Genomic DNA, 20461 nt, shown 5'->3' with positions numbered 1-20461 from the left:
TGATGATCAAATCACTTAAACACAAAGTCCATCCTCCTGTCCTTTTGGATGAAGTACTCGATGGTGGGGTACGGTACGCGATCATGCAGCTGATCCTTTGCCACTCCAATTTCTCAAAATTGCTCGCCACTGGTCAAACAAATTCAAAAGTGATAAAACCATTAAACAACATGATTTTTTGACCATTTTTAAGCTAAATGACAATAAAACAGCACAATAACTGTTATTTTGACCAACTGTAGGATACAGAGGTGGGAGAAGTACTCAGATGTTGTATTAAGTACACCAGAGTGTAGAATACTATGTTACAAATAAAAGTTCTGCATCCAAAATGTTACTCAAGTAAAAGTAGAAAAGTATTATCATCTAAATATAGTTAAAGTACCAAAAGTAAAAGTAGTCATTGTGCAGATTGGTCCATTTCAGAATAATATATATGATATGTTTTATAATGATTGATCATGAAAGTGTTCTCAAAGCTGGTGAAGGTGCAGCTAGTTTGAATGACTTTGTATACTGCAGGGTAGCTTGTGGATTTACCCCAGGTGGAACTAAAGATTCAACCCTTGATTATATTTCACATCATTCATCCACATCTGTAACTAAAGGTACTAAATACATGTAGTGGAGTACAATTACATAATTTACCTCTGAACTGTAGTGGAGTAGAAGTACAAAGTAGCCTGAAATGGAAAGTACTTAAAAACATCACTTTTAAATGGAAGATCCCCATAGGCCCCACCCACTCAATCGGATCGGTGATCGGTATCGGCCGATACTTATTCCACCGAGCATCCCTAGCCTTACTGCCCCTACACACGGCGGCCTTTATAGAGAGCACCAATCGATCGGCAGAGAGTGAATATCAGCCGATATCGATCGGCGGCCGATCAATCGGAGCATCCCTACCTAAGGCCTATCTTATTATGTTGTGTTGGAGGGGGTGGCACATCTATGTGTTCGATTTAGTTGAAGTCGGGAGAGGTGCATTTATTTCCGTCGGATTTTTTCTACACAGTCTGTGAACCACGAGCGGCGAGCTACTGAAAAGCTGCCCGCGATCGACGTGTGGGAGACCCCTGGGGCCTCATGTATAACGCCGTGCGTAGGATTGACGTGGGAAGGTTGCTTACGTAGTAGAAAAATAGGTCCATACATTTTCCGCCACTTTCCGATTCACCAAACATTGCGTACCGGCGAGGACAGTGCGTATGACACTTCCTACACCGGTTTCCCTTTATAAATCACAACCGACTTGAAATGCGGTGCAGCTTTTGCGGGCTTCACGTAACGCCCATATTTGCCTATAAATAGTCAAAGAAACGCCCTTTCATTCATTAATTTTGACTGACTGCATGGAGAAGATCGCAGGAAATGACGACAGAACAGCTAAAAAAAACATCTCACACCGTGTCAGATTTTGTTTATTTTGGGGAGGTCGAGATAAATCATATTGTTTGGTGGATGCAGTTTGAACCAGAGTAGCAGCATGGAGGTCGGATCGTCACCAAAATAAAGAAATAAGTGGTCCGAAAAAGGTTAATGACAAAAAACAATACACATAGCCTTCCTCAGGCAGTGTGTTTGTACCGGGGACAGGAGACCCCCCCTTGATGAGAAACTGTAAGAAATGATCGGGGAATCCCTCCGGAGTGGAGTCATGACGACTGGATCTGAATGATGTGTTTGTATTTGGTGTTTTGTGTCCCAGCTGTCGATCAGCTGTGCGCAGAGTCTCTACTGCAGCCTGTGTATCTCAACCCCCCCCCCCCCCCCCGCTCTCCGCAGCAACTTTATATCCACCAGTTAAAGGAAATACAACTAATGTGTGGTGTTATATTAGCTGTACAATTTACCACATATGGTGCTCTTAGTTTCCATACCTCCTGTGTTTTACGAGCGACTTATCAAGTCTTGGCAAACGGCATAAAACACGATTAAACAACATATATAAAACCATGCTCGTATCTACAACCTATAGAAATGCAAAACGGCGTCAGTTTAGACGTAATTATGTCCTCCTGCTTACCGCATCATTTATGAGAAAACATTTCATAACATTAACACAACATATTTGAGGTGGTTTTAAATAACATATCCATATTTATTTATTTCTCCCAGTTATGTTTTTGTGTGCACTGAGGAGTCTCAAACAGGCGTTTGTTTAATCATTTTAAGATTGGCTTTAATCAGTGTTTGAAAATGAATTCTTCATATATGATAAATGAGAGGTAACATTTTATTTATGGTATTATTTCCACATATTTCTCTCCATTCTTCCTTCTGCCAACGGTGTCGCAGTTTCTCGTCTCTCCCGTTTTTGTGCTTAGTGCGTACGCATGGGTTAGAGTTTGCGTGGAGCACCGCACGTTTTCCCGTCAAGTTAGTATTTTAGAAATCGCAAACATTGCGTAGAAACTGCCGTACGCCAATTTTTGAGCGTATATCCCTTTATAAATGAGGCCCCTGGTCTCAAGTCATATATTCAAGTTGGTGCAGACACTTCACGTGTGAAGTGCTGTCTCTGTGAAGTTTAATCCAGATGCAGTGATATTGTCCCACCGAGCACAGACATAAGAGCCGCGTTCACACCGGAGGAATTTTCCCACTTTAGTTCCGATATAGTTCCGAAATGTCGCGTTCACACAAAAAAGGGCCGGAACTAAAATGAGTTCATAAGAACCTTTTTACACCCTTTTCCGTCCCTGCTAGAGAGCAGGTACTCTCATGCGGCTCTCTTGTGAGAAAATAGCTATATTTCTGATTGGCTGGGCGGATTGCAAACCACGCCCCGTAAAAACAAAAACAAAATGTTGTGAAGCCACCATTTTATTAGCATTATTAGCATTGGCATTAGCCCAGCGCAGAAACGCAGAGAGACTAACTTATGGCAACACAAAATAAAACATGGGAGCGGTGGAGATGAGGAGGTGTCGGCGTTCTGGCGATTTACTCGGAAGGCTTCAGTAGAAGCTGCTGGGAGTCCCAGCAGCTTCTACTGAAGCCAGTCCCCAACAACCGGGGACTTCCGGCCGGGGATTTTGGGCGGCAGTATACGCCTTGAAGTTGTTTGCGGCCTGCCAGTAAAACCCAAAGCAGAAGAAGAAGAAGTGACGTCAGCGGCTTCATTTGCCTAATCCACCCCCAGGGACTTATTCCGGTGTGAACACGATCTGTACTTAGTTCATCAGAACTAAAGAGTTCTGATGAACTAAGTTCTCATGAACCTTTGTGGGAAAAGTACTGCGGTGTGAATGCGCCTATAGAGTTTAAAACTTGGTCGTTGTTTGATTACGGAAGATATTGCTAGATTATTTTTGGCCAAACTTTACAGGTGTAATAATGTGTAACATATCTTTCTATAAAAAAAGGTGCAAGTCTGTTTATGTGTGGGGGCTTTTTGCAGAAGGTCTTTGTAGTGCAATTTATAGCTGCATTGGAGGACATTGTCAGAATAATCATGTTAACATGCATATCAGAACTGGTTCCCAACCTTCCTTTGTTGAACCCCCCATGAAAAGCTGAGCCCCCGTTTCCTAGTATGAGGGGCATCGGGCTTCTGAAAAAAAAAAAACACAATATGGGACCTGTTTCTAAAGATGTGCATATTCAGTGGGAAGGGCTTTGATCTGAGACAGGGTGGGAAGTCACAGAGTATGAGAGACTGAACAACACAGAGATTCTGTAGTAAATCTGTTCAATCCAGAACACAAGTTCCCTTGCATGGGGGGGTCGTCTGTGTTAAAGGGGACCTATCATGCAAAATGCATTTTTTGATGTCTTTTATACATGAATATGTGTCCCCGGTGTGTCAGGGAACTCACTAAGTGTCAGAAAACAAAACCCTCTCTCTTGATGATCTGTTTGGTATTTTGAGCAAAACACATCATATACATATATTTTTAATATTTGTATATATCTGAGACCCATAATATATGCCTAAAAATAGCATATTAGGAGACCTTTAAGTGGCATATGGTTCACTGTGAAGACATGTAGTGGTTAGCTTTAAATGATATGACGTTTATTATTTGAGTCTGTTGGTTTATTTTAGGTAAAGATGAGGGTCTCTCTCTTATTAAACCTTCATTTTTTACCAGGTAGGGTTAGAAATGTTCATACATTACATGTAATGTCTTTATTAGGTAGGCAGAGAGGCGACAGCAAATGAGGCAAGAGAAAATAAAGAATGAGTTGCAGGACAGATCCCAGGACAGCCAGAGGTTTGATTCTAGATGTTTTCAGAGAATTAGACATGAGACATTCAACTGCATGGTGTCCATATGTCCTACAGGACCTGGTTGGAGAACATTTGTATCCTGTATCCTCTAAGTCAGTGATCACCAACTGGCGGCCCGCGGGCCACATCCGGCCCGCCAGACATTCTCATCCGGCCCGCACGACGGGGGTGACAGTGACAGTGGCGTTGGCGGAGTGGTTACTGCGTTCGCCCCCCACCCATTTTATTTTTTTACAACGTCTCGTGAGTAAGGTGCAGTACCGGAGTCCAACAGAGAGGCAGCAGCTGCGGGACAGTCAGTAGACTGCGTACTGCGAAACCTTCCCTTTCTTGAAGAAGAAGTGATCCTTCGTTGTGAAAAGTCTGGTTAATGCGTTCCGCACCACAGCAGTAGCCCCGCTGCGACAGACTCCAACAGAGACTGCGTACTGCGAAACCTTCCCTTTCTTGAAGAAGAAGTGATCCTTCGTTGTGAAAAGTCTGGTTAATGCGTTCCGCACCACAGCAGTAGCCCCGCTGCGACAGACTCCAACAGAGAGGCAGGAGCTGCGGGACAGTAGCCTAGAAGCAGGGTTGGGTTGTAACTATGGTTGTAACGGAATACATGTAACGGCGTTACGTAATCAGAATACAAAAATCAAGTAGGCTAACTATATTCAGCTGGCGTTACATTTGAAAAATGAGTAACCTGATAACAGTTACTTTCGTAAACCTGAAGTGAATACATTTTGGAATACTTATTGGAATTATTGGTGGAAAAGATTCCTCACAAAATGTAATATTCATTACCGGCAGAACTGTGTGCACACAGCACAGCGCTGCAGCATGTCTGTGAGAGAGAGAGATATCTTTTTTAATATATTGAAAGTTAGAAACGGAGATGGTTAGATCAAATGTGCAAGATGTTTTATGACATTTCATAACGGGATCCAAATCAAACTTAATGGCCTGCTTCCGCTGAATGCATGGGGCAAGTGACTGGAAAAAGTTAAAAAAGTTATTACATCGTTTCAGATAATAAATAATAATGATAATTCATTCTATTTAGGGGCGCCTTTCAAAGCACCCAAGGACACCTTACAATTCATAACATATTCCAAGGAAAGGTTTTAAGACAGTACAAAGAATGCAGTCCGGTTGATGTTTTCTATGTGGGGTGCAGATGAGTGGGAGCTGTCCAGAATGACACCAAGATGTTGTGTTTGAGTTCTTGATAAGCCATTAAACCAGTAAAATAAGTGTCTCCTGTTCACCAAAACATACCAATCTGTTATGGAAAAATAAAGTATTCCAAAAGTATTCTAAAAGTAATCTGAATATGTTTTTTTTAAGGCACGTAACTATAACTGTATTCTGATTACTTTCAGAGCATGTATTCAGTCAACAACTTCAAAATGATGGGCTATATAAAAATCGCTGGCCCGCCACAGTGTCTATTGGATACATTTTGGCCCTTGGACAAATGTAGTTGGTGATCCCTGCTCTAAGTGACTGATTTCTGTCTTTTCACAGGTGATGTGTCACCCATCAGTATGTCCCCCATCAGCCAATCCCAGTTCATCCCTCTGGGAGAAGTGTTGCTATTGGCTATCTCTGCTATGAACTCTGCTCACAAGGCTGTCACTCAGGAGGCCCTCACCGAACACCTGCAGACATGTTTCCCAGGTAACGCCACATCACACACCAACATCTGTCCAAAGCTAACACCCTCCATAATGCTCACCTGTAAGCTCCAGACACAACTGTTTGTCATAAACGTGTAAGCAATTACATTTTGATATTCTTTATTATCCCAAAGGAAATGATTGTGCCAGATTTATAAAAGATTCACTACAATAAACATAGGACTAATTGTAACAATAATAATAATAATAAAACTGTACACTATCAGTTCAGTAAAAAGAGAAAATTAAACAACAAACTTCAAGAAACAAAGATGGACAAGTAAAGACTGTAAGATACTGTACAGTGGGGATGGGTATGGAACAGAACATCAAACCCTAGTGGCAGATACATAATACACGGTATTATTGTTGCACAGGATATTGCAAAGCAGATCGTTTTTTGTAATGATGATAAAGATATTGCACATAGTGGTGGTGTGGCAGTTCTCAGTTCTCCTTACTGTAGGGGGAGGAGTTCTAAAGTACCTGTCTATATATATATATATTATATAGTATTTGGTGTGTACCAAAGGCAGCATGGATTAGCATCAGTGAATGTAGAGGATGGAATCTTAGTGTTTTTACCCTGATATTGATTTGGACTTTCAGGACTACAGTACTGTGTCAGCCATAGGCGTCATTTATACTGTGGACGCTTGGGACATGTCCAGTGTTTCCCCTACCATTATCTTGGCGGGGCGCTGCGCCCTGCCAACGGAGCCCCGCGCCCTGCCTGAAATTCAAGGTGTTTTTTGTTGTTGTTTTTTTTTATTTAATTTTTTAAAAATTATTATTTAAAAAAAATATATATATATATATATAGCACCAAATTGCAACTGAAGTAATCTATTTACGGTCACGTTTCACATTGAACATGTGCTCTTTTATTAAATAAACTAAACGCCTATGTTATTTATCCAATGTGCATGTTTCAGTGTCCACTGCCTTGCGTATTCACATTCTCCCTCCGCTCTGTTTCCCCCTCCCCCCCCACACACACACACGAATGCACACACTCACAATCAGAGACAAGAGCGGAGGAAGATCCTTCTCTGATGGGTAACCACCTCCCTTTAAGCCTTCTAAACTGTGACTACAAGATTCTAGCCAAGATACTGGCACTCCGTTTGGAGAAGGTGGTTCCATCTATAGTGCATCTACCTACTTTTTATTATGGCTCTAGAACCATTAGCCTGTGCAATTCGCGCTAATGGTGACATATATGGTGTGAACATTCATGGACACGAATTCAAATTAAATATGTACGCTGACGATATACTTCTTACTTTGAGCAAGCCAGCACTCTCTATACCCGCAGTTCTTGATATGATACGTTTATTTGGCAGCTTCTCTGGATATAAGATAAATTGGAACAAGAGTGAAGCAATCCCACTTAACTCATATACATATAAACACAACCTAATGAGCACCCCCTTTATTTGGAAAACAAATGGAATGAGGTATTTGGGAATTAACATCGTCTCTCCTATCTCTAAAATCTTTAGCCTTAACGGCCCTGCTATTTTCCAGTCCATTAAGGAGGACATCAACAGGTGGATGGCCATACCACTCTCTCTATGGGGCAGAGCAGAAACCTTGAAAATGAATGTTCTCCCAAGGCTTTCTCATATTATCTCCTCTATCCCTCTTGAATTCCCACTAAAATGGTTTAAAGATATCAAACCCCTATTCACTCAGTTCCTTTGAAATAATAAAAAACCCAGAATCGCACATAATAAGTTGATCATTCCAAGATCAATGGGAGGTTTGGGAGTCCCAGATGTATTCCAGTATTATCTGTCCTTCAATGCAAAGTATCCATTATCGTGGGCGTACAAAAGTGCCTCTTCGGTAGGCAGTTAGCAATGGCTGGAGCAATCCATCATGTCTGTAAACCAAAACATATCTCTGGCATCAATGTGGTACTGCCCAAAACCACCACCCTCAATGGATAATACCATCATCTGCTTTTCATGCTCTATTGTAAAGCAACTGCACAGGAGACTCAACATAGAGGGGCTCTCTTTACCATCTTGCCCCATTTGGAGTAACCCCTGTATTTCTGCAGGAGGAGGCACTTTAAGTAATAATATCTGGCAGAAGGCTGGTATTACTACAATTGGACAGATATATAGAGACCAAACCCTTCCATTTCAACAACTCAAAAATCAGTATGGTCTCTCAGGCTCATCTTTTCTATCATATGCACAACTAGCATCTATTATTAGTACAAAATGTAAGGAGGGAGCCATGCCTGCTTCATGTATGGAAGAGGACCAGCGCCTCAAGAAAGCAATCATATCATCAGGTGTGGTCTCTAACATTTATAAATTATTATCTAGGGCTGCCCCGAATACCTATTCTCCTGTCCAACTGTCCTGGGAGCATGCCTTGAATATCTCTCTGTCTGCTTTACAATGGAACTTCATTTGGAGGTCAGCTATGTTCTCTTCTAAATGTGTAAGATTCAGGATCATACAGTTCAAAATTCTCAATAGAGCTTACATCACCCCTGTTACAAAATCCAAGATGGACAATAAACACAGAGACTTATGCTGGCATGAATGTGGCAAGCGAGGTACATTGTTGCACCTACTCTGGGAATGCCCAGCGGTAAAAAAAACTTTGGTCAGAAGTAATATCCTTATGGTCTGAATCTTTAAAAGTTAATTTCCCTACATGTCCCATTGCATGTCTACTGGGTCTCAAGCCAGATGGCAATCTTGCAAGGACTACCGATCGGCTCTGGACATTGGGCTGTTTAGCCACAAAAAGACTCATCCTATTAAACTGGAAGGAACGCAAACCAGCCTGCTTTACTAGGGACTCATGGCTGAGGGAGTATCTGGACCTACTGAACATGGAGCGTGCAGCTTCTCTGCTGGGGGATTTTAAGGGGAGACAGGAGGATCGCGGTTCACTGTCCGCAGCTCTCCTATCTAACCCTGTCAATATGGCATCTCCTGTGTAATGTGTAATGTATTGTGTATGTAATGTCCTGTGTATGTCACAATCAGCTGTCTTAGGAAGTCATCCTTGCATCCACCCCCCCCCCCCCCTCCCCCGTTACATTTTCTTTAGTTGTTTGTTGTTACATGTTTTGATGTACGGTTTGTTATCTGGAGCAATGTCTGTTTATTTTATAACTGGAAAAAATTTAAAAAAAAAGAAAAAAAAAGTGAACTGTTAAACCATTAAGAGCTTCCTTGTTAAATGCCATTTCCCTCTTTATTAAACAGAGTCCATTGTTGCTAGGGTTAAAAACCTGCACTATTTACAAAAAAAACAACAAAAAAAAAGCGGAGGAAAGGAGGAGAACAACAGCTCTGCTGTCTGCCCGTTTGTGTGCCCCCCCAGTTTCAAATTTGTTTATTATTATTTTTTAACCGCAAGCCGTTATCGTCTCGGGAGAAGGACACAAACAGCCTGCCCAGGTAGACGCGCGCGAACGCGACAACGAACGTAGCGTGCGCATTCTAAAAATAGCTCACAGATGGTGAGCAGGTACCGCGGTTTTGAACTACAGTCTTGAATTTGACAGAAAACAACAATGAAACGCGAGCAGAAGAATAGTCTAATGAGTTGGGTGAAAAGACAGGAGATGTGAGTTGGTTTATTCAGTAAATTAGCTCAGGATAATTGGATGTTCTGTCTACACCTGTTGATGTGAGGCTAATGCAGGATTTGCTAGCTTGATGCTACCGGCATTTTGCGGCAGTGACTCAACAAATTGCCACTTAAAATGTATAGTCAGCAATGTATGACAAGCAGACTGCTTGTTTAATGTTAGACTCACACCAATAGCTCAATATGATCATAACACGATTGCTTTCATATCAGAGATCAGATGAGGTGGAGCTGCCTCCAGCAATAGAGGATGAGGCAGAGAGAAGCAGCAGCAGCACAGGGTTGCAGCAGGTATGTTATATGCTGTAGTCAGGTGATTTAAATGTATCAATGAAAGGAAGAAGTGTAGGCTACATGATAAGAAGGGAATACAGTTTGAATTTGAATTTAATGTACAAATACTTTGTTACTGTACGATATCAATAACAATAATCCACAGCTCCTCTCTCTGTTCCAGAGGATAAAAAAAATTCGGGTGCCACGAGAAAAAAATGTGGGGTACCCGAGCAGCCCCCTGCCAAGGCAGTAAACCTAGGGGAAACACTGATGTCCCCACCACTATTGGAAATAGACCCACCCCTTAGCATTTGGATCATTTGGTAAATTGTTCTGAAAATATCGTGCACAAAGAATGTTCTGCCTAATGCAGTGATGGTAACCCTACCACTTTAACAAAGGGACCATGGTGTCAGCCACAAATGTTTGACTAGTCTTCAAACAATAAAACTAGATCTGTGCCGTGAGAGCCCTGAGTACAAATGTGGAGGGGTCTAAAAAGCAAAAGCCCAGCTTATTATTTATATTCTAAAGCTTTCAGTTTATTCCGATGAAGCCTATGTGAACAGAGGCTAAATTGTGTGGATATTTCTGAGTGAAATGTGCCTGGACCTCAGTGTAGTGAGTGTTGCTTTGAGTGACATGTGCCTGGACCTCAGTGTAGTGAGTGTTGCTTTGAGTGAAACGTGCCTGGACCTCAGTGTAATGAGTGTTGCTTTGAGTGACATGTGCCTGGACCTCAGTGTAGTGAGTGTTGCTTTGAATGAAACGTGCCTGGACCTCAGTGTAGTGAGTGTTGCTTTGAGTGAAACGTGCCTTGACCTCAGTGTAGTGAGTGTTGCTTTGAGTGAAACGTGCCTGGACCTCAGTGTAGTGAGTGTTGCTTTGAGTGACATGTGCCTGGACCTCAGTGTAGTGAGTGTTGCTTTGAGTGAAACGTGTCTGGACCTCAGTGTAGTGAGTGTTGCTTTGAATGAAACGTGCCTGGACCTCAGTGTAGTGAGTGTTGCTTTGAGTGAAACGTGCCTGGACCTCAGTGTAGTGAGTGTTGCTTTGAGTGAAACGTGCCTGGACCTCAGTGTAGTGAGTGTTGCTTTGAGTGAAACGTGCCTGGACCTCAGTGTAATGAGTGTTGCTTTGAGTGACATGTGCCTTGACCTCAGTGTAGTGAGTGTTGCTTTGAGTGAAACGTGCCTTGACCTCAGTGTAGTGAGTGTTGCTTTGAATGAAACGTGCCTTGACCTCAGTGTAGTGAGTGTTGCTTTGAATGAAACGTGTCTGGACCTCAGTGAAGTGAGTGTTGCTTTGAGTGAAACGTGCCTTGACCTCAGTGTAGTGAGTGTTGCTTTGAGTGAAACGTGCCTTGACCTCAGTGTAGTGAGTGTTGCTTTGAATGAAACGTGCCTGGACCTCAGTGTAGTGAGTGTTGCTTTGAGTGAAACGCGCCTGGACCTCAGTGTAGTGAGTGTTGCTTTGAGTGAAACGTGCCTGGACCTCAGTGTAGTGAGTGTTGCTTTGAGTGAAACGTGCCTGGACCTCAGTGTAATGAGTGTTGCTTTGAGTGACATGTGCCTGGACCTCAGTGTAGTGAGTGTTGCTTTGAATGAAACGTGCCTGGACCTCAGTGTAGTGAGTGTTGCTTTGAGTGAAACGTGCCTGGACCTCAGTGTAGTGAGTGTTGCTTTGAATGAAACGTGCCTGGACCTCAGTGAAGTGAGTGTTGCTTTGAGTGACATGTGCCTTGACCTCAGTGTAGTGAGTGTTGCTTTGAATGAAACGTGCCTTGACCTCAGTGTAGTGAGTGTTGCTTTGAATGAAACGTGTCTGGACCTCAGTGAAGTGAGTGTTGCTTTGAGTGAAACGTGCCTTGACCTCAGTGTAGTGAGTGTTGCTTTGAGTGAAACGTGCCTTGACCTCAGTGTAGTGAGTGTTGCTTTGAATGAAACGTGCCTGGACCTCAGTGTAGTGAGTGTTGCTTTGAGTGAAACGCGCCTGGACCTCAGTGTAGTGAGTGTTGCTTTGAGTGAAACGTGCCTGGACCTCAGTGTAGTGAGTGTTGCTTTGAGTGAAACGTGCCTGGACCTCAGTGTAATGAGTGTTGCTTTGAGTGACATGTGCCTGGACCTCAGTGTAGTGAGTGTTGCTTTGAATGAAACGTGCCTGGACCTCAGTGTAGTGAGTGTTGCTTTGAGTGAAACGTGCCTGGACCTCAGTGTAATGAGTGTTGCTTTGAGTGACATGTGCCTGGACCTCAGTGTAGTGAGTGTTGCTTTGAATGAAACGTGCCTTGACCTCAGTGTAGTGAGTGTTGCTTTGAATGAAACGTGTCTGGACCTCAGTGAAGTGAGTGTTGCTTTGAGTGAAACGTGCCTTGACCTCAGTGTAGTGAGTGTTGCTTTGAGTGAAACGTGCCTTGACCTCAGTGTAGTGAGTGTTGCTTTGAATGAAACGTGTCTGGACCTCAGTGTAGTGAGTGTTGCTTTGAATGAAACGTGCCTGGACCTCAGTGTAGTGAGTGTTGCTTTGAGTGAAACGCGCCTGGACCTCAGTGTAGTGAGTGTTGCTTTGAGTGAAACGTGCCTGGACCTCAGTGTAGTGAGTGTTGCTTTGAGTGAAACGTGCCTGGACCTCAGTGTAATGAGTGTTGCTTTGAGTGACATGTGCCTGGACCTCAGTGTAGTGAGTGTTGCTTTGAATGAAACGTGCCTGGACCTCAGTGTAGTGAGTGTTGCTTTGAGTGAAACGTGCCTGGTCCTCAGTGTAGTGAGTGTTGCTTTGAGTGAAACGTGCCTGGACCTCAGTGTAGTGAGTGTTGCTTTGAATGAAACGTGTCTGGACCTCAGTGTAGTGAGTTTTGCTTTGAGTGAAACGTGCCTTGACCTCAGTGTAGTGAGTGTTGCTTTGAGTGAAACGTGCCTTGACCTCAGTGTAGTGAGTGTTGCTTTGAATGAAACGTGTCTGGACCTCAGTGTAGTGAGTGTTGCTTTGAATGAAACGTGCCTGGACCTCAGTGTAGTGAGTGTTGCTTTGAGTGAAACGTGCCTGGACCTCAGTGTAGTGAGTGTTGCTTTGAGTGAAACGTGCCTGGACCTCAGTGTAGTGAGTGTTGCTTTGAGTGAAACGTGCCTGGACCTCAGTGTAGTGAGTGTTGCTTTGAGTGAAACGTGCCTGGACCTCACTGTAATGAGTGTTGCTTTGAGTGACATGTGCCTGGACCTCAGTGTAGTGAGTGTTGCTTTGAGTGAAACGTGCCTGGACCTCAGTGTAGTGAGTGTTGCTTTGAATGAAACGTGCCTTGACCTCAGTGTAGTGAGTGTTGCTTTGAATGACATGTGCCTTGACCTCAGTGTAGTAAGTGTTGCTTTGAATGAAACGTGCCTGGACCTCAGTGAAGTGAGTGTTGCTTTGAATGACATGTGCCTGGACCTCAGTGTAGTGAGTGTTGCTTTGAATGAAATGTGCCTGGACCTCAGTGTAGTGAGTGTTGCTTTGAGTGAAACGTGCCTGGACCTCCGTGTAGTGAGTGTTGCTTTGAATGAAACGTGCCTGGACCTCCGTGTAGTGAGTGTTGCTTTGAGTGACATGTGCCTGGACCTCAGTGTAGTGAGTGTTGCTTTGAATGAAACGTGCCTGGACCTCAGTGTATTGAGTGTTGCTTTGAATGAAACGTGTCTGGACCTCAGTGTAGTGAGTGTTGCTTTGAATGAAACGTGCCTGGACCTCAGTGTAGTGAGTGTTGCTTTGAATGAAACGTGCCTGGACCTCAGTGTAGTGAGTGTTGCTTTGAATGAAACGTGCCTGGACCTCAGTGAAGTGAGTGTTGCTTTGAATGAAACGTGCCTGGACCTCAGTGTAGTGAGTGTTGCTTTGAATGAAACGTGCCTGGACCTCAGTGTAGTGAGTGTTGCTTTGAGTGACATGTGCCTGGACCTCAGTGTAGTGAGTGTTGCTTTGAGTGACATGTGCCTGGACCCCAGTGTAGTGAGTGTTGCTTTGAGTGACATGTGCCTGGACCTCAGTGTAGTGAGTGTTGCTTTGAATGAAACGTGCCTGGACCTCAGTGTAGTGAGTGTTGCTTTGAATGAAACGTGCCTGGACCTCAGTGTAGTGAGTGTTGCTTTGAGTGACATGTGCCTGGACCTCAGTGTAGTGAGTGTTGCTTTGAATGAAACGTGCCTGGACCTCAGTGTAGTGAGTGTTGCTTTGAATGAAACGTGCCTGGACCTCAGTGTAGTGAGTGTTGCTTTGAATGAAATGTGCCTGGACCTCAGTGTAGTCAGATAATTAAGGAAAAAAAAAATTCTACTACAGTAGAATACACAATACTCAAGTAATAATTCTACATCTTGTTTTGTTTGACCAATAACCCAAATATATTCAGTTAACACATGTGTGAAAAGCAGCAACATTAGTTTAAAGCTAACTCCTGAGAAGAGAAAGCATATGTTATACAATAAACCAATCCTAATAATTGTTGCTTGCAATTTGTCAATCAACATATTGATCAAATCAAATATTGATCAGACAGTTAATAGTAATGTTCCATGTTCCATTTTTAGAGAATCTTCTCATGTCATCAAAGAAACTGCATTTGTATGATGTAATGATAGGAAACACACACACACACACACACACACACACACACACACACACACACACACACACACACAGCTGTCTGCCCAGCTACTATGTAATCTATCAATTCGTTTTTAATGTGTCAGTCTGTGCTCAGTGGTCTCCTCAGACTGTGAATAAACCATACCTGTTCCCCCCAGCTTTATATCCCCTACACACAGTCAGCCTCACGCTTCAGTCCATCATCTCCTACTGTATTTACCACCTAGTAACCCAATTTGAACAACAACTTGGCCTTTCTTTGTTACTTTAAGGGAAAGTGCATGATTTGTGAAATATGTCTGTTTGATTTTGATTACAGCCTCATGTCTGTACATTCAGGACTACATGTTGTTACGGGTGTAGGGTGAGCTGCCGGATGTGGATGCTCACAGAGACTGGACGGTGTATCTAGAAGAATCTACTTTTACTAGTCCTCCTAAATAGACATTAAAGTTCAAGCTAAGTTTATAGTCTAGTTTCCAGCTCATAGAGCCCTATAGTGAACCCGGAAATGTTGAGTACCCCAAAGTGTTATGTTAGAAATGTATAGTCCGGCCCCCCACTACATAGAAACTGCTGGATGACAACCTGCATATGTTGGACAATTTGCACAATTAGCATACGTTGCATTAATTAGCATTATAGCCTATGGGAACAAAAGTCAAGAAATGGCTTGGCCAATTTGGACCATTTTTGTTTTGGGGGTTATTGAGGATGGTGAATCCATTTCTGACATGTAGGATCAAGAATGGCAGTTTTAACCAGAAAATGCCAATATTTTTACTCTTATTTTGTGGGCTGATTTTGTTTAATTTTGTGTTGATTTTGAAGACTTACAGTAGGGGACTCTGGATCATTTGGATTGAACAGATTGTCTATTTATTGGAAAAACAATTCTCCACAGGAGAGATAATAACTTTCATCTTGTGCTCTCTGTATCCAATGATATCAGCCCACTGAGAGTACAAATATGGCTAATGGATAACATTTTTGATCCTGAAAATGTGAGAAATGGATTCAGCATCCTTAATTACCCCAAGAAACACTCCAGAATTGGTCAAGCCATTTTTTGTTACTATTGTTTACAAAGGCTATAATGCTAATTAACACAACTTATGCTGGATGTTCAAATCGTCCAACATATGCGGGTTAGCATCAGGCAGTTTCTTAGCTGAGGACCCGTACTATACATTTTTATCATAAAACTTTGGGGTACTCAACATTTCCGGGTTCACTATGCTGGCACCTAGACTATTGAGAGATATTCAAGAGATAGAGATACTCACACTTATTACTGAGAGACACTTTGACTAAGGAACAGGGTAGGACTGTATGGTGGACATCATGTTTCATAAATAAACTCCCTATGTCTACAGTTAGTTTAGTTTTAAGAGAGGATAGATGTCTTTAGTAGGGAAGGGCAAAGAAAGCTTTGGAGCTCACTGATATGATATCATTAGTACGACGGAGTATTAGGGCCACGCTCAGAAAAAAACCCAGAGAGATTTCGAGAATAAAGTCGTAATAATACGAGAATAAAGTCATAGTTACGAGAATAAAGTCGTAACATTACGAGAAAGAATAAAGTCATAATTACGAGAATAAAGTCCTAATTAAGAGAATAAAGTCATAATTACGAGAATAAAGTCATAATTACGAGAATAAAGTCGCAATATTACGAGAATAAAGTCATAATTACGAGAATAAAATTGTAATATTACGAGAATAAAGTCGTAATGTTACGAGAATAAAGTAATAATTACGAGATTAAAGTCGAAGTTTCATAAGTGACTTGAGAAGCGGACTTGGAGGAGATCTTCTCCTTTCTGCAGGAGGAAATGGTTGGTTCTGGCCGACTACATTACATTGCATTTAGCTGATGCTTTTATCCAAAGCGACGTACAATAAGTGCATATGTAATGTCTTGTCTTTTATCTGGACCCTGAGAGTCTGTAATAAAGTTTTCATTCATTCATTCGACCAACTAGATACAAACTTGAAGAAAAAAGAATCATATAAGTACAGTAAATCAGGTTTCATAGAGCCAAAACATTTCAAGTGCTACTCAACTGGCTTTAGATAAGCCAGTCCTTTATTTAGACCCTCCAGAAAAACTTGGGCAAAAATCCTTGATTATGCGACTAAACATGCAGGGTTTTATGTGATTTTATGCGGTGAAATTGCGGGAAGTTGCGAAATATGCGGAAAGTTGCGAAAAAGAATTGATTTTTTTTAAATATATGGCTGTCTTATTTATTCTCTCTCACACACAACCTGCCACTAACGTTAAACCCCTTTCCTTTTCAATAAACACATTCAATGTTTATTTATTGTAAAAGCAATTGGGCTATTTTAAACACACACACACACACACACACACACACACACACACACACACACACACACACACACACACACTTCTCCGCCTCATTTTGTTTTCATTTACTCGTTCGTTATCTGACCAGCTTCAATCTTGTAGGCTACTCACTTCGTTTCTTGTAGCCCTCGAAAGGGTTTTGGAGGTTGATGCCTCGGTGAACGTGAGTTGTTTGGCTTTCTTGTCCGCAGCAGCAGAAAGCATTTTCGAATGTTTGAATGAATCAAAGTGGGTCGTCACCGTCGACTTTCTCTTATGCTCCAACACACAGTTGCACGGGGTGCAGAATAGTTTCCCCCCACTTTCGTGAAAGACATTGGGGTACTGATTTTCCCGGTCTTTAGCAGAAATGTTCGTCGGTAAATGAGATGGATCAGATTTTTTCATCTTGGTGTTTTCTCTCTCGTGTGAGTTCCACACGTTCACTCTATGGTATTGTTTATCTTCTGTGATGCGCGAGCTGATGACGTCACGTCATCATCATCACTACTTCACGTGAAGACTTTTTTTCCCCTCAACTTTGTGTGGAAAAATGCGGGGATTATGCGGCCTTTTAAAAATCTGCGCCATTTCGCTGATTATGCGGTAAACTCTGCAAACGCAGAATCGCGTTTTTCTGGAGGGTCTATTTATTAGTATATAAGTGCTTTGTTAGCAATTCTTTGTTAGTAATTCTATCGCTCGAAGTGGAGTCGAAAGAGATGAGTTTTCAGTCTGCGCCGGAAGATGTGTAATCTTTCTGCTGTCCTGATTTCAATGGGGAGCTCATTCCGATTCCACTACACTCCTTCTGGATTCAAAGCCTTGATTACAAGTCTCATCGTTTCTTGTGAAACAACAAATCCCCTTTGAACAGCTCGTAGATGTAACCAACGATAGCCTTGTAGTCGGCCAGAACCAGCCATTTCCTCCTGCAGAAAGCAGACAATCTCCTCCAAGTCCGTTTGGTTCTTTCTTCGAAACAATAGACATAGTTTCTTGTCCAACCTTTTCAAAGTTCTAATACTTATGATAATCTGATGCTGATGTGCCAAAAGATTAAGTATTTAGTTATTTGAGAAACCTAAACTAAAGTACTGCTTCACAAGATGCTCCACATTCCTCATTTTATTGCAGGACGCTGCTGTTGTCTCCTTCTCAAGTCACTTGTGAAACTACGACTTTAATCTCGTAATTATGACTTTATTCTCGTAATATTATGACTTTATTCTCGTAACTATGACTTTATTCTCGTATTATTACGACTTTATTTTTGAAATCTCTCTGTTTTTTTTCCCTACGTAAGTGTGGCCCTAATACTCCGTCGTACATTAGAGAACAAAGAAAAGAGCAGAAACATACCTACAAGAGGTGATCCATTCTTATTGGATAATTAGTCGAACAGGATTTCATATCAATAGGATGGTGGTGGATCATTGTCAGTGTCAAAGGATGGGGGAAACCATCCCAAATACTTTTTCAGTGGCTCATGTGTCTTGCAGAGATGGGAGCAATACTCAGATCTTGTACTTGAGTAAAAGTAGAAGTACCAGAGTGTAAGAATACTCTGTTACAATTAAAAGTCCTGCATTACAAGTTGTACTCAAGTAAAAGTACAAAAGTATAAGAATCAAAATATACTTAAAGTACCAAAAGTAAAAGTACTCATTCTATATTTAACAGCCTTCTTTTGAACACATAAAAACTCAAGTCAAATGTGTAACGTTACTGTTTGACAAACCTCAATTAGCTGTCAGTCAGTATGTCCATGCATTTATCAAATGTGTGCTCTTTATTATGAATTTAATCAGAAATAAAGTCTTGTCATGTAAGACGCACTGTTCATTCGTGGATGAGTAGCTTCTGTGTTGTGAGATAAACTGACCAACGTTATGTGCAGTGTATTGTTCAGCCTGCTAACTACATTTCCCCCATTGAATATTTTCTTGGTGCACTAAAATACTATTTGTTTGTTTTGGTAAATGATATCAAAAAGAGGCTTTAGCAGGAGAGCTAATGAGGTTGTTGACGTCAGAGGCTATGAAGTAGAGTAAATAACATTACAACATGTTCAATTATTGTTCTTTTTTTAAAAGGGTAGAAGCTGGAACCTATAAACTGACATATAACATCAACGTTGTTTTCTGTAGGAAATAAGAATGTATACATACTATCATGTCATCATCTCAAATGGAGGAATAGGAGACTATTTGTAAAGTTAAAGCATTTGTTATCATTAGGGTTTTTCAGTCAGGGGAATGAATAGAGCGAATGAGATTGACATTTTATAAATACAAATAAAGGAACTCTGATTCTGATGAGTGCATCTTTCTGGCCCAAATTAGTAAATAAGGGCTACTAAAGTGTTCATACTCGGAAGATACTCTGATTTACAGACATCTTTTTCCCAATGGAAAATATTTTTTTCGGCCCTTTTGACACAAAAGTTGTAATTCCATCGCTCCATCAAAGCCTGCCGCTCTTTCTTTTTCTCTTTCATCATATACATCCATCACCTACTTCCCTCCTCCACCTTGAAAAAAACTTTCACTTTCAACTCAGTCTCCTCTTTAAAAGGCGATGAGTGGTGGTCCCCTGATGCCAGAGGGATCTCTATAATACCATATGTTTTGACGTGTTATTGTGTGAGTGTTGGCATGTAACTCCAGTACACACAGCCTGCTTCCACTTCCTTTTCCTCTGCTCAGGCTTCTCATGTTCAAGATGGAGAGGAAGGGGACGGAGGAGCAGGGTGCAGTCTGTCTGTCCCGCGTTGCATCACTCTGCCGGGCTGAAAGGCTGCTATGATGTAACTGGCAGTAATACCTCGGGACTGACAGGGGAAGAGAGCAGGAGATACTGAGAGAAGAGAGACAAAGGGAGAGGAAGGTTATTGGAGGAAAGAGAAAGGGCAGGAGAGATAGGAGGAGGTATAAAGCTAAATCTGGACATTTGTAAAGTGAAGTGGATGCACCCACTGTTAGAGGAAGAGGACGGCAGATTCCAAATATTCCAGCCTGAGGAACTTTATTGTGGAAAAAGTGGCTGTATATCAAGACCTTTGTTTGCAGTCTTCGTCTCTTAAGGCTGTTACACACCAAGCCGATTATCGGCGTGGATAGATGTCGGGCCGTCGATGAATGTCCTGTCGCCCTACTCAGATTGGTGTGTACTGCGCCGTCGTGTCTTTTCGGCCGTGCCGACACCTTCCGCCGCCGATCCGACTTGTTGAATCGGGAGGCCAAAGGCCAAAGAAATCACTCTGATTGGCTGTTCAGCTTAGCGAATCAGTGCATGAGAAGCGAAACGGAAGTGAGGGACCCAAACAAACTATTAAGAAGGCAAATCTGAGATTTCATTTAACTCCAGCTCTTGACACAGGTTCGGGAAAGCCACATGAGCTTCTCGCTGTAGAGTGAAAATGGAACCCACAAGCTATTTGTTGTTTGTTTATATCACACAGTCTGTTCTTCTTCTCTCGGTGTATCACGCAGTCTGTCTTCTGGTTGTTGCCTCTTTTGAATGACGAATACACACTACCGCCGCCTGTTGTTAAGGAGAGTTATTGCCACTCACGCATGCGCAGTTCATACGTGCAACTTAGGGTTAGGGTTATGGCAGGAGACGTGAGGCGACGTTCCGTCGGAGTCAGTTTGGTGTGTAAGAGGCTTTACAAGTGTT

The 20461-nt window shown here is 42.1% G+C and overlaps 1 protein-coding gene across 2 annotated transcripts in view; it reads left to right on the top strand.

The window, feature by feature from the left end:
• LOC307033159 (storkhead-box protein 2-like) overlaps positions 1 to 20461 on the top strand; it is a 100358-nt gene that overhangs the window by 69058 nt on the left and 10839 nt on the right. For both annotated transcript variants that reach the window (XM_079671514.1, XM_079671515.1), the window contains exon 2: positions 5753 to 5905. In XM_079671514.1, coding sequence (XP_079527640.1) covers positions 5753 to 5905 — 153 coding nt within the window. The remainder of the gene's footprint in view (positions 1 to 5752; positions 5906 to 20461) is intronic.

Source organism: Notothenia rossii (assembly GCF_949606895.1).
Source record: "Notothenia rossii genome assembly, chromosome: 3".
In the NCBI taxonomy this organism is placed as follows: domain Eukaryota; kingdom Metazoa; phylum Chordata; class Actinopteri; order Perciformes; family Nototheniidae; genus Notothenia; species Notothenia rossii.
This window is presented reverse-complemented; position numbering and strand designations above follow the sequence as displayed.